Source organism: Panulirus ornatus, chromosome 11 (assembly GCF_036320965.1).
Source record: "Panulirus ornatus isolate Po-2019 chromosome 11, ASM3632096v1, whole genome shotgun sequence".
Lineage (NCBI taxonomy): Eukaryota > Metazoa > Arthropoda > Malacostraca > Decapoda > Palinuridae > Panulirus > Panulirus ornatus.
Genome location: NC_092234.1, coordinates 40756830 through 40770025, shown reverse-complemented (window position 1 = coordinate 40770025; position 13196 = coordinate 40756830). Strand labels below are relative to the sequence as shown.

At 40.6% G+C, this 13196-nt stretch overlaps 1 protein-coding gene across 1 annotated transcript in view; it reads left to right on the top strand.

Moving 5' to 3' along the window:
• The window catches only part of Dscam1 (Down syndrome cell adhesion molecule 1), a 1447516-nt gene that overhangs the window by 1243161 nt on the left and 191159 nt on the right, over nt 1-13196 (top strand). The window contains exon 37 of the mRNA XM_071666240.1: nt 8591-8751. Coding sequence (XP_071522341.1) covers nt 8591-8751 — 161 coding nt within the window. The remainder of the gene's footprint in view (nt 1-8590; nt 8752-13196) is intronic.

Here is a 13196-nt window from a genome sequence, read left to right as displayed (position 1 = left end):
TTAGCGAGGTAGCGCAAGGAAACAGACGAAAGAATGGCCCAGCCCACATGCATGCACATGTATATACATACATGTCCATACACGCAAATATACATACCTATACATCTCAATGTACACATATATATACACACACACAGACATATACATATATACACACGTACATAATTCATACTGTCTGCCTTTATTTATTCCCATCGCCACCTCACCACACATGGAATAACAACCCCCAACCCCCTCCCTTTCCACATCCAGGCCCCACACAACTTTCCATGGTTTACCCCAGATGCTTCACATGCCCTGTTTCAATCCATTGACAGCACGTCGACCCTGGTATACCACATTGTTCCAATTTACTCTATTCCTTGCCCGCCTTTCACCCTCCTGCATGTTCAGGCCCCGCTCTCTCAAAATCTTTTTCACTCTATCTTTCCACCTCCAATTTGGTCTCCCTCTTCTCCTTGTTCCCTCCACCTCTGACACATATATCCTCTTGGTCAATCTTTCCTCACTCATTCTCTCCATGTGACCAAACCATTTCAAAACTCCCTCTTCTGCTCTCTCAACCATACTCTTTTTATTTCCACACATCTCTCTTACCCTTACATTACTTACTCGATCAAACCACCTCACATCACATATTGTCCTCAAACATCTCATTTCCAGCACATCCACCCTCCTGCGTACAACTCTATCCACAGCCCATGCCTCACAACTATACAACATTGTTGGAACCACTATTCCTTCAAACATACCCATTTTTGCTGAGTATTCCTGGTAAATTATATGGGAGGGTATTGATTAAGAGGGTGAAGGCATGTACAGAGCATCAGATTGAGGAAGAGTAGTGTGGTTTCAGAAGTGGTAGAGGATGTGTGGATCAGGTGTTTGCTTTGATGAATGTATGTGGGAAATACTTAGAAAAGCAAATGGATTTGTATATAGCATTTATTGATCTGGAGAAGGCATATGATAGAGTTGATAGAGATGCTCTGTGGAAGGTATTAAGATTATATGGGGTGGGAGGCAAGTTGTTAGAAGCAGTGAAAAGTTTTTATCGAGGATGTAAGGCATGTGTACATGTAGGAAGAGAGGAAAGTGATTGGTTCCCAGTGAATGTAGGTTTGCGGTAGGGGTGTGTGATGTCTCCATGGTTGTTTGATATGTTTATGGATGGGGTTGTTGGGGAGGTGAATGCAAGAGTTTTGGAAAGAGGGGCAAGTATGCAGTCTGTTGTGGATGAGAGAGCTTGGAAAATGAGTCAGTTGTTGTTCGCTGATGATACAGCGCTGGTGGCTGATTCATGTGAGAAACTGCAGAAGCTGGTGACTGAGTTTGGTAAAGTGTGTGAAAGAAGAAAGTTGAGAGTAAATGTGAATAAGATTAAGGTTATTAGGTACAGTAGAGTTGAGGGTCAAGTCAATTGGGAGGTAAGTTTGAATGGAGAAAAACTGGAGGAAGTGAAGTGTTTTAGATATCTGGGAGTGGATCTGGCAGCGGATGGAACCATGGAAGCGGAAGTAAATCATAGGGTGGGGGAGGGGGCAAAAATTCTGGGAGCTTTGAAGAATGTTTGAAATGTATATGTATGTATATTCCTATGAGTCCATGGGGAAAATGAAACACGACAAGTCCTCAAGTGCACTTTCGTGTAATAATCACATCATCAGGGGAGACACAAGAGAGAAATATAAGTCAGTTGATATACATCGAAGAGACGAAGCTAGGACGTTCTAGCTTCGTCTCTTCGATGTATATCAACTGACTTATATTTCTCTCTTGTGTCTCCCATGATGATGTGAATACTACACGAAAGTGCACTTGGGAACTTATCGTGTTTCATTTTCCCCGTGGACTCATAAGAATATCTTGATGATGTGCAAAATTGTGATCCTTTCCAACATGTATGTATATGTGCATATGTGGGCATTTATGTATATACATGTATGTATGTGAGGAAGTACCAGGAGAGACTGAGTACAGAATGGAAAAAGGTGAGAACAATGGAAGTAAGGGGAGTGGGGGAGGAATGGGATGTATTTAGGGAATCAGTGATGGATTGCGCAAAAGATGCTTGTGGCATGAGAAGAGTGGGAGGTGGGTTGATTAGAAAGGGTAGTGAGTGGTGGGATGAAGAAGTAAGAGTATTAGTGAAAGAGAAGAGAGAGGCATTTGGACGATTTTTGCAGGGAAAAAATGAAATTGAGTGGGAGACGTATAAAAGAAAGAGACAGGAGGTCAAGAGAAAGGTGCAAGAGGTGAAAAAAAGGGCAAATGAGAGTTGGGGTGAGAGAGTATCATTAAATTTTAGGGAGAATAAAAAGATGTTCTGGAAGGAGGTAAATAAAGTGCGTAAGACAAGGGAGCAAATGGGAACTTCAGTGAAGGGCGCAAATGGGGAGGTGATAACAAGTAGTGGTGATGTGAGAAGGAGATGGAGTGAGTATTTTGAAGGTTTGTTGAATGTGTTTGATGATAGAGTGGCAGATATAGGGTGTTTTGGTCGAGGTGGTGTGCAAAGTGCAAGGGTTAGGGAAAATGATTTGGTAAACAGAGAAGAGGTAGTAAAAGCTTTGTGGAAGATGAAAGCCGGCAAGGCAGCAGGTTTGGATGGTATTGCAGTGGAATTTATTAAAAAAGGGGGTGACTGTATTGTTGACTGGTTGGTAAGGTTATTTAATGTATGTATGACTCATGGTGAGGTGCCTGAGGATTGGCGAAATGTGTGCATAGTGCCATTGTACAAAGGCAAAGGGGATAAGAGTGAGTGCTCAAATTACAGAGGTATAAGTTTGTTGAGTATTCCTGGCAAATTGTATGGGAGGGTATTGATTGAGAGGGTGAAGGCATGTAAAGAGCATCAGATTGGGGAAGAGCAGTGTGGTTTCAGAAGTGGTAGAGGATGTGTGGATCAGGTGTTTGCTTTGAAGAATGTATGTGAGAAATACTTAGAAAAGCAAATGGATTTGTATGTAGCATTTATGGATCTGGAGAAGGCATATGATAGAGTTGATAGAGATGCTCTGTGGAAGGTTTTAGGAATATATGGTGTGGGAGGCAAGTTGTTAGAAGCAGTGAAAAGTTTTTATCGAGGATGTAAGGCATGTGTACGTGTAGGAAGAGAGGAAAGTGATTGGTTCTCAGTGAATGTAGGTTTGCGGCAGGGGTGTGTGATGTCTCCATGGTTGTTTAATTTGTTTATGGATGGGGTTGTTAGGGAGGTGAATGCAAGAGTTTTGGAAAGAGGGGCAAGGATGAAGTCTGTTGGGGATGAGAGAGCTTGGGAAGTGAGTCAGTTGTTGTTCGCTGATGATACAGCGCTGGTGGCTGATTCATGTGAGAAACTGCAGAAGCTGGTGACTGAGTTTGGTAAAGTGTGTGAAAGAAGAAAGTTGAGAGTAAATGTGAATAAGAGCAAGGTTATTCGGTACAGTAGGGTTGAGGGTCAAGTCAATTGGGAGGTAAGTTTGAAAGAAGAAAAACTGGAGGAAGTGAAGTGTTTTAGATATCTGGGAGTGGATCTGGCAGCGGATGGAAACATGGAAGCGGAAGTGGATCATAGGGTGGGGGAGGGGGCGAAAATTCTGGGAGCCTTGAAGAATGTGTGGAAGTCGAGAACATTATCTCAGAAAGCAAAAATGGGTATGTTTGAAGGAATAGTGGTTCCAACAATGTTGTATGGTTGCGAGGCATGGACTATGGATAGAGTTGTGTGCAGGAGGATGGATGTGCTGGAAATGAGATGTTTGAGGACAATGTGTGGTGTGAGGTGGTTTGATCGAGTAAGTAACGTAAGGGTAAGAGAGATGTGTGGAAATAAAAAGAGCGTGGTTGAGAGAGCAGAAGAGGGTGTTTTGAAATGGTTTGGTCACATGGAGAGAATGAGTGAGGAAAGATTGACCAAGAGGATATATGTGTCGGAGGTGGAGGGAACGAGGAGAAGAGGGAGACCAAATTGGAGGTGGAAAGATGGAGTGAAAAAGATTTTGTATGATCGGGGCCTGAACATGCAGGAGGGTGAAAGGAGGGCAAGGAATAGAGTGAATTGGAGCGATGTGGTATACCGGGGTTGACATGCTGTCAGTGGATTGAATCAAGGCATGTGAAGCGTCTGGGGTAAACCATGGAAAGCTGTGTAGGTATGTATATTTGCGTGTGTGGACGTATGTATATACATATGTATGGGGGTGGGTTGGGCCATTTCTTTCGTCTGTTTCCTTGCGCTACCTCGCAAACGCGGGAGACAGCGGCAAAAAAAAAAAAAAAAAAATGTGTATGTGGGTGGGTTAGGCCATTCCCCATCTGCTTCCTTGCACTACCTCGCTAATGTGGGAGATGGCAATTTATTATAATAAATATATAAATAAAATGAATACATTTTTTTATTATACATAAATGCTGTTTCCTGCGTCAGCAAGGTAGCGCCAGGAAACAGACGAAGAATGACCCATCCTCTCATCTACACATATATACATAAACACCCACATATGCACATATATATACATATGCATATCAACATATACATACATATACATGCACATGCACAAATATTTCATATATACACACATGTGCATATTCATACTTGCTTTCCTTCATCCATTCCTGTTGCTACCCCAACCCACAGGAAAACAGGATTGCTATCTCCTGCTTCAGCAAGGTAGCGCCAGGAATACAGACAAAAAGACCACATTTATTTACACTCAGTCTCTAGCTGTCATGTGTAATGCACCGGAACTACAGCTCTTTATCCACATCCAGGGCCCACAGACCTTTCCATAGTTTAACCCAGATGTTTCACATGCCCTGGTTCAGTCCATTGACAGCTCATTGACCCTGGTATACCACATTGTTCCAATTCACTCTGTTTCTTGCATGCCCCTCACGCTCCTGTCTGTTCAGGTCCCAATCTTTTTCACTCCATCCTTCCACTCCAATTTGTTCTCCTGCTTCTCCTTGTTCCCTCTACCTCTGACATATATATCCTCTTTGTCAATCTTTCCTCACTCATTCTCTCCATGTGTCCAAACCATTTTAACACACCCTCTTTGGCTCTCTCAACCATACTCCTTTTATTTCCACACATCTCTTTTACCCTTACATTACTTACTTGATCAAACCATCTCCATACAACCCTATCTATAGCCCATGCCTCGCAACCATGTAACATTGTTGGAACTGCTATTCCCTCAAACATGCCCATTTTTGCTTCGAGATAATGTTCTCTCCTTCCACACATTCTTCATTACTCCCAGAACCTTTGTCCCCTCTCCCACCCTGTGACTCACTTCCACTTCCATGGTTCCATCCACTGCTAAGTCCACTCAACTAACTTATAAAATATGTATAGCAAACTTAAGAAAATGAGATGAATTTGATTTTGGTGTTTGTTGCCCATACCTTCTCAGCTGAAAATAGAGTAAATCTTGCTTGGGCCTTGCTAGAGATATTCTTCCAAAAAAAGGAGTCTTCATTAATCATAAGTGTCCTTATATCCTGATTGATCCTCTTGTTGGTTCCTTGGCAAGACTGCTGATGGTGGTCTATTCAAGGTCCCCATCTAGGTCATATGGGACATGCTGGTGACTTACCATTGTGAATCCCTCAACAGTTTAAACACATAGAAGGGCCCCTCTTCCCTTGGACAATCTTCTGTTTGCATAAAGCCACATCATGGTGTCCACTGCAGAAACTACACCTGGCATTAGAGTCACACTGCCATGCCCTTTGGGCCCAGTTTTGACAATTCCCACATAAAGTTGGCCTTCTGATGAAGGATTCAACCTTGCAGAAGAAACAGCTACACGTGTAGACCTTCTCCTGTAACTTCCCCATCCAGAGAGCTATGACTTTATTTTTCTTCATATCATTGACCATATTTTTCTTGAACTAATTATTGTGGCATGTAAATTGGAGATATTTTAATTATGAATTTCAACTTCATTATATCCTCAAGTAACTGCAGTGTAAGAAGCTCTCCCTTGCTTTGGTGTCCTACCTGGGTGGTCACTGGTGCCAAATCTGGGTCCATTAATACAATAATTGCCATCCCAGTAAACCTACGTTGAAGCTATAGATTCGTGTGTTATTTAGAAAAGTTGGAATCCAAGCTTCTTGATCACCTGACTGCATATGTTTAGGAAATTGTAACATGAACCAATGAGAATTTGGTGGATTTAGTTGCCAGTAATAGTACAGGCTGAGCATCCCTAATCCAAAAATCCAAAATCCAAAATGAAAATAAATCCAAAACTTTTTTAGCAGCGACATGACGTTACAAGTGGAAACTTCCAAACCTGACCTCACTTGCCCATGCTGGGCTCTGATGCTCTGTTGGTGCCAGTTTGTTACAAACCATTGTCATCACCAAACCTACATGCACTACTTACTGTGTTTTTTGCTTATTTTCTGCTCTCTGGTACAAAGATAATGTTGAAAATGTTAAAAATGCCTGCAGGTACCCCTATGGGTAACAGTGATAAGAAAAAGAGGAAACATTTATCTTTCTCTATCACACAGAGAGTCAAGCTGTTGGAAAAAGTGGATTAGGTGTAAGTGTGAAACATCTTACAGAAGAGTGTGGTGTTGGAATGACCACTATCTATGTCATGAAGAAAGAGAAGGATAAACTGTTGAAATTCTATACTCAAAGTGATAAACAGAAGTTAATGAAAGATAGAAAAATGCTGCATAAAGCTAGAAATATTAAGTACTTATGTGTGAATAAGTGTAAGAAAATTATTGCTTATCAGTAGCATATAAGTCCAGAGTCAGGAATGAAGGTAATGCCAAACAAATACAGATTGTCTACATGGGCAGCTGAGGTTGTGACATCTTAGCTTTCTGATGGTTCAGTGTTACACAAACTTTGTTTCATGTGAAAATTTAAAAAAAATATTGTATGAATTACCTTCAGACTACGTGTATAAGGTGTATATGAAACATACATGCATTTTTTGTCTAGATTTAAGTCCCATCCCTAAGATATCTCATTATGTATACGCAAATATTCCAAAATCCGAAAAAATCCAAACTCAAAAACACTTCTGGTCTCAAGCATTTCGGATAAGGGATACTCAACCTGTATATGCAAATATTGTAAAATAAAAAAATCCAAAATCCAAAACACTTCTGGTCTCAGCCATTTCAGATAAGGGGTACTCAACCTGTATTGATAATCATAAGCTGTATGGCGTTACCTTCTTCACCTTCTGTGACATATGTAAATCCCATTCAGCTGTACAATCTTCCACTTTATCATAAAGATCATCTGTCTCAGGATTAGGTTGTCTTCATGTTAAGGAGGGACCCAGGTTGGTCATGATGGACATAGGTGACCTGCACCACACCATCTAGGTTGGGGAGGTCGGGTTACATTGCCATCGCTATGTGCTGACATGTTCAATTTAGGTATAACCATAGTAGCTTGGAATACCTTTCACAACAATGCAGCTTCTATAATGCACAGCACTGACAACTCATAAGAAACAAGACGTTGTTATAACACAGAATGCTTCCTACGTGCTCTTTAACTCCATAAGGAAGGAGAGCACACTGTTATCCACTTGCCAGAGCAGGAGATGGTACTGACACTGATACCTATTACAGAATCATCAGTGCACTTAACGCAAATGCATTTACCAGTCAGTGAAGTAATTGCCCGGTAAGAATTACTGTACAATTAACTAAAATACTTCATGATTTACTATGAATTACATGGTTATGGTTAAGTAGCAGTTTGTAAACAGCAGCAGCCCAAGGAAGTATTACCATTCCAACTTATGGTTGTTAAAGTGGTGCCTGGAACCATCTTACACCCTCCAAGTCAGGATTTCTGGTATTACAATGTCTCATTAAAACTAAGCTACTGGGCTAGTTTCAAAACCTGTCTTTGTGCATTTTACTCCTTTTTTATGACTTCCCCTTTTTCAAAAGTATGTTTTCTCCCTCCTCAGATACTCTTATATACTATTCTACTTCTTTTTTTTTGTTCTTGTTATGGCCCAAGGCCTGGCTTATATACTGTTCTACTTCTCTTTTTTTTGTTCTTGTTATGGCCCAAGGCCTGGCCTTGATGAGGAGTTTTGCCCATGACTAGAGTCTTCACCATAAATAGATAAGTTGTGATTGTATCAAAGATTTATTTGGTTGAATTAGTAATGAATATATGGTGCTGAGTTAAAGAAAACAGCAGCATGTGAATGCAGGTAAAAGCTTAAGAGATACATTTGCATCTGTAAATATGCAAATGTATAAAGAGAAGCCCTACTTTCCAGTATTGGTGTAGGGAAATAGAAAGAGTAAGGATTTTCTGTTACATTAACATTTTAATGTCAAAATCAGTAGTGCGAATATTATCATAATAACAAGTTCATCCCAGTAGGATCTGAGATGGATATGGCAATGTTGATTCCACTATTTGAAAATAAAGGTATAAAGTATAAGTATTTCAAACATAATTAGTTCTACATGTGATCTCTGCTCAGTTTCTAACTTAGTACTAAAAAAGTGTTTTTGCATAACTTTTTGAATAAATTTTTTTTGTATTGAAACTTTTTGTAGACATAGCATTATAATTATAAAATCATATATTTAGGTGGTGATGATGAAATCTGCCCATATGCAACTTTCCATCTCCTTGGATTCCGTGAAGAAATGGATCCACAACAGGCTGGCAATAACTTCCAAACGTTCCCCTATCAGAATGGCCATGGTTCTCAGCAGAACTTTGTCAATTCTCCTGCTTCTAGAAGTATGGTGGGTGAAACTTTAGTTATTTTGTTTCTTAAGACATGTTAGAGAAGTTTAGTTTGAAGACTGACCTACAAACTGTAGTTTTCTTTTATTTTAGCCTATTTTGTGTGATTTAATGCAATGAAGAGATTTTGTTGATTGGTTGGTAAGGATATTCATTGTATGTATGGACCATGATGAAGCCTGAGGATTGGCGGAATGCATGCATAGTGCCATTGTACAAAGGCAAAGGGGATAAAGGTGAGTGTTCAAACTACAAAGGCATAAGTTTGTTGAGTATTCCTGGGAAATTATATGGGAGGGTATTGATTGAGAAGGGTGAAGGCATGTATTAAGCATCAGACTGGGAAAGACCAGTGTGGTGTCAGAGGTGGTAGAGGATGTGTGGATCAGGTGTTTGCTTTGAAAAATGCATGTGAGAAATACTTAGAAAAACAGATGGATTTGTATGTAGCATTTATGGATCTGGAGAAAGAGTATGATAGGGTTGATAGAGACGTTTTGTGGAAGGTTTTAAGAGTATATGGTGTGGGAGGGAAGTTGCTAGAAACTGAAAAGTTTTTACCTAGGATGTATGGCATGTGTACAAGTAGGAAGAGAGGAGAGTAACTGGTTCCCATGAATGTTGATCTGCGGCAGGGGTGCGTGATCTCCCCAAGATTGGTTAATTTGTTCATGGATGGGGTGGTTAGGGAGGTATATACAAGAGTTTTGGAGAGACAGGCAAGTATGCAGTCTGTTGGGGATGAGAGGGCTTAGGAAGTAAGTCAGTTGTTTTTCGCCGATGATACAACTTTAGTGGCTGATTCAAGTAAGAAACTGCAGAAGCTGGTGACTGAGTTTGAAAATGTGTAAAAAGAAAAAATTGAGAGTGAATGTGAATAAGAGCAAGGTTATTAGGTTCAGTAGAGTTGAGGGACAAGTTGATAAGGATGTAAGTTTGAATGGAGAAAAATTGGAGGAAGTGAAGTGTTTTAGATATCTGGGAGTGGACTTAGCAGCAGATGGAAGCGGAAGTGAGTCACTGGGTGAGGGAGGAGGCGAAGGTTCTGGGAGCGATGAAGAATGTGTGGAAGGGAAGAACATTGTCTCGGAGAGCAAAAATGGGTATGTTTGAAGGAATAGTGGTTCGAACAATGTTATATGGTTGTGAGGCATGGGCTATAGATAGGGTTGTGTGGAGGAGGGTGGATGTGTTGGAAACGAAATATTTGAGGACAATATATGGTGTGAAGTGGTTTGATCAAGTAAGTAATGAAAGGGTAAGAGAAATGTGTGGAAATAAAAAGAGTAGTTGAGAGAGCAGAAATGGGTTTATTGAAAATTTCAGGTTTGATAATGTGGAGAGAATAAGTGAGGAAAGATTGATGAAAAGGATACTGGTACACCACCAATTTTCTGGCACTTTTGGTTCCAAAGCCTTGCCAGATTAACCATTTTGCTGGACCAACCGTGGTCACATAATGATAATTCATCAACACACCTCTAACCCACTAATTACACATCTCCCATGTGTCTAAAGTATACCATGGACTGCTAGAAATTTGAATTAAACAAATATCAAATGTTTGAGCACCCTAAGGTGGTAAGTCTGTCCTTGGATTGTTTGAATCCTGTGGGGCCTTCTTTGTCTTCTGTTGTATTGTTTTCCTAGGTGTGCATCACCAAATAATGCAGTTTTGCATGCATTATACACCTGCTCAGGGCTTGTCAGCTATGAGTTTTGCAAGTTCGTCCACATACTCAGCAGCTCCTTTGTGGTTTGCAGTCAGCTTTTCTCCGCACATTTTATTAATGGAAATTTCATGACGCTTCATGAATCTTTGAAGCCATACTTCACTATAGTCACGCTCATGTTGTAATTTAAGTTCTTTATGGAACAACTTAGCCTGGTCCATTATCATGACACCTGACAAGTCCACTCCATCACTCTGATGCTGTCGAAACCATTCCATCATCACTTGATCATGGTCATTACTCTCACCATCTTTCATAGATTTTCTAATCGTCATTTGCTTTTTGGAATCGCTGTCAGCATAGAATTTCAATATTTTTCCCTTTGCTTCTTTATATCATAAACATTCGATGAACCAATACTGTAGCTTACGCGTCAAAACACCATGGTCCATTTTTTCAACAGTTCTACTTTATCTTTGATTGATATGGAATGGTGTTTATGTTTGACATCACAACTGACTCTCTCATATGTCTTAGAACCCACAGCTAGGGTTAAATTTAAGCAAAATATGCTAAGAATCTCACAGAATTTCGGTACCACCACCAACAAGTGCTGTGTAAAGAATGTAAATATTGTTTGAACCACTATTCCTTCAAATTGAAATATTTTTCCTCTCCGAGACAAAGTTCTCCCTTTCCACACATTTTTCAATGCTCCCAGAAGTGGTGGCTGTGGTAATTTCAATATTCCCACGTAATTTTGTCTGGACTAAAGGAGGTGCCAAACCATCAGTTGCTGGAAATTCGTTGGTGTACCTATACATGTGTCAGAGGTGGAGGGAACAAGGAGAAGCAAGAGACCAAATTGGAGGTGGAAGGATTGAGTGAAAAAAGTTTTGAGCGATTGGGGCTTGAACATACAGGAGGGTGAGAGGCAAGCAAGGAATAGAGTGAATTGGAATGATATGGTATACTGGGGTGGATTTGCTTTCAGTGGACTGAACCAGGGCATGTAAAGCATCTGGCGTAAACCATGGAAAGGTCTGTGGGCCTAGATGTGGATAGGGAGCTGAGTGTGAACGCATATGGCCTTTTTGTCTGTGTTCTTGGTGCTACCTTGCTCAAGCAAGGGGTAGTGTTTCTGTTTCCCATGGGCTGGGTTAGTTATTTCATGTGTGGCGGGGTGGCGACGGGAATGGGTGAATGCAGCAATTATTAATATGTACATGTGTATATATGTATATGTCTGTGTTTGTATGTATGTATATGTGCGTGTTTGGGCATTTATGTATATACATGTGTATGTGGGTGGGTTGGGTTTTGTTCGTTTGTTTCCATGCGCTACCTCGCTAATGAGGGAGACAATGACTGAGTATGATAATAACAGAATTTATACATACTGGAAAGGATCACAATTTTGGACATGATCAAGTATATTCCTATGAGTTCACGGGGAAAATGAAACATGATAAGTTCCCAAGTACTTTTTCATGTAATAATCACATCATCAGGGGAGATACAAGAAATAAATATAACAGTCAGTTGATATACAACGGGAATGTCTTGGGAGTAAAGTCAGGGGTTAGTGAGAGGACAAGAGCAAGGGAAGGAGTAGCACTACTCCCGAATCAGGAGTTTCGGGACTATGTGATAGAGTGTAAGAAAGTAAATTCTAGATTGATATGGGTAAAAATGAAAGTTGATGGAGAGAGATGGGTGATTATTGGTGCATATGCACCTGGGCATGAGAAGAAAGATCATGAGAGGCAAGTGTTTTGGGAGCAGCTGAATGAGTGTGTTAGTGGTTTTGATGCACATGACCGGGTTATAGTGATGGGTGATTTGAATGCAAAGGTGAGTAATGTGGCAGTTGAGGGAATAATTGGTATACATGGAGTGTTCAGTGTTGTAAATGGAAATGGTGAAGAGCTTGTAGATTTATGTGCTGAAAAGGGACTGGTGATTGGGAATACCTGGTTGAAAAAGCGAGATATACATAAGTATATGTATGTAAGTAGGAGAGATGGCCAGAGAGCGTTATTGGATTATGTGTTAATTGATAGACGCACGAAAGAGAGACTTTTGGATGTTAATGTGCTGAGAGGTGCAACTGGAGGGATGTCTGATCATTATCTTGTGGAGGCAAAGGTGAAGATTTGTGGGGGTTTTCAGGAAAGAAGAGAGAATGTTGGGGTGAAGAGAGTGGTGAGAGTAAGTGAGCTTGGGAAGGAGACTTGTGTGAGTAAGTACCAGGAGAGACTGAGTACAGAATGGGAAAAGGTGAGAACAAAGGAGGTAAGGGGAGTGGGGGAGGAATGGGATGTATTTAGGTAAGCAGTGATGGATTGCGCAAAAGATGCTTGTGGCATGAGAAGCGTGGGAGGTGGGTTGATTAGAAAAGGTAGTGAGTGGTGGGATGAAGAAGTAAGATTATTAGTGAAAGAGAAGAGAGAGGCATTTGGACGATTTTTGCAGGGAAAAAATGCAAATAAGTGGGAGAGGTATAAAAGAAAGAGGCAGGCAGTCAAGAGAAAGGTGGAAGAGGTGAAAAAGAGGGCAAATGAGAGTTGGGGTGAGAGAGTATCATTAAATTTCAGGGAGAATAAAAAGATGTTTTGGAAGGAGGTAAATAAAGTGCATAAGACAAGGGAGCAAATGGGAACTTCAGTGAAGGGGGCTAATGGGGAGGTGATAACAAGTAGTGGTGATGTGAGAAGGAGATGGAGTGAGTATTTTGAAGGTTTGTTGAATGTGTTTGATGATAGAGTGGC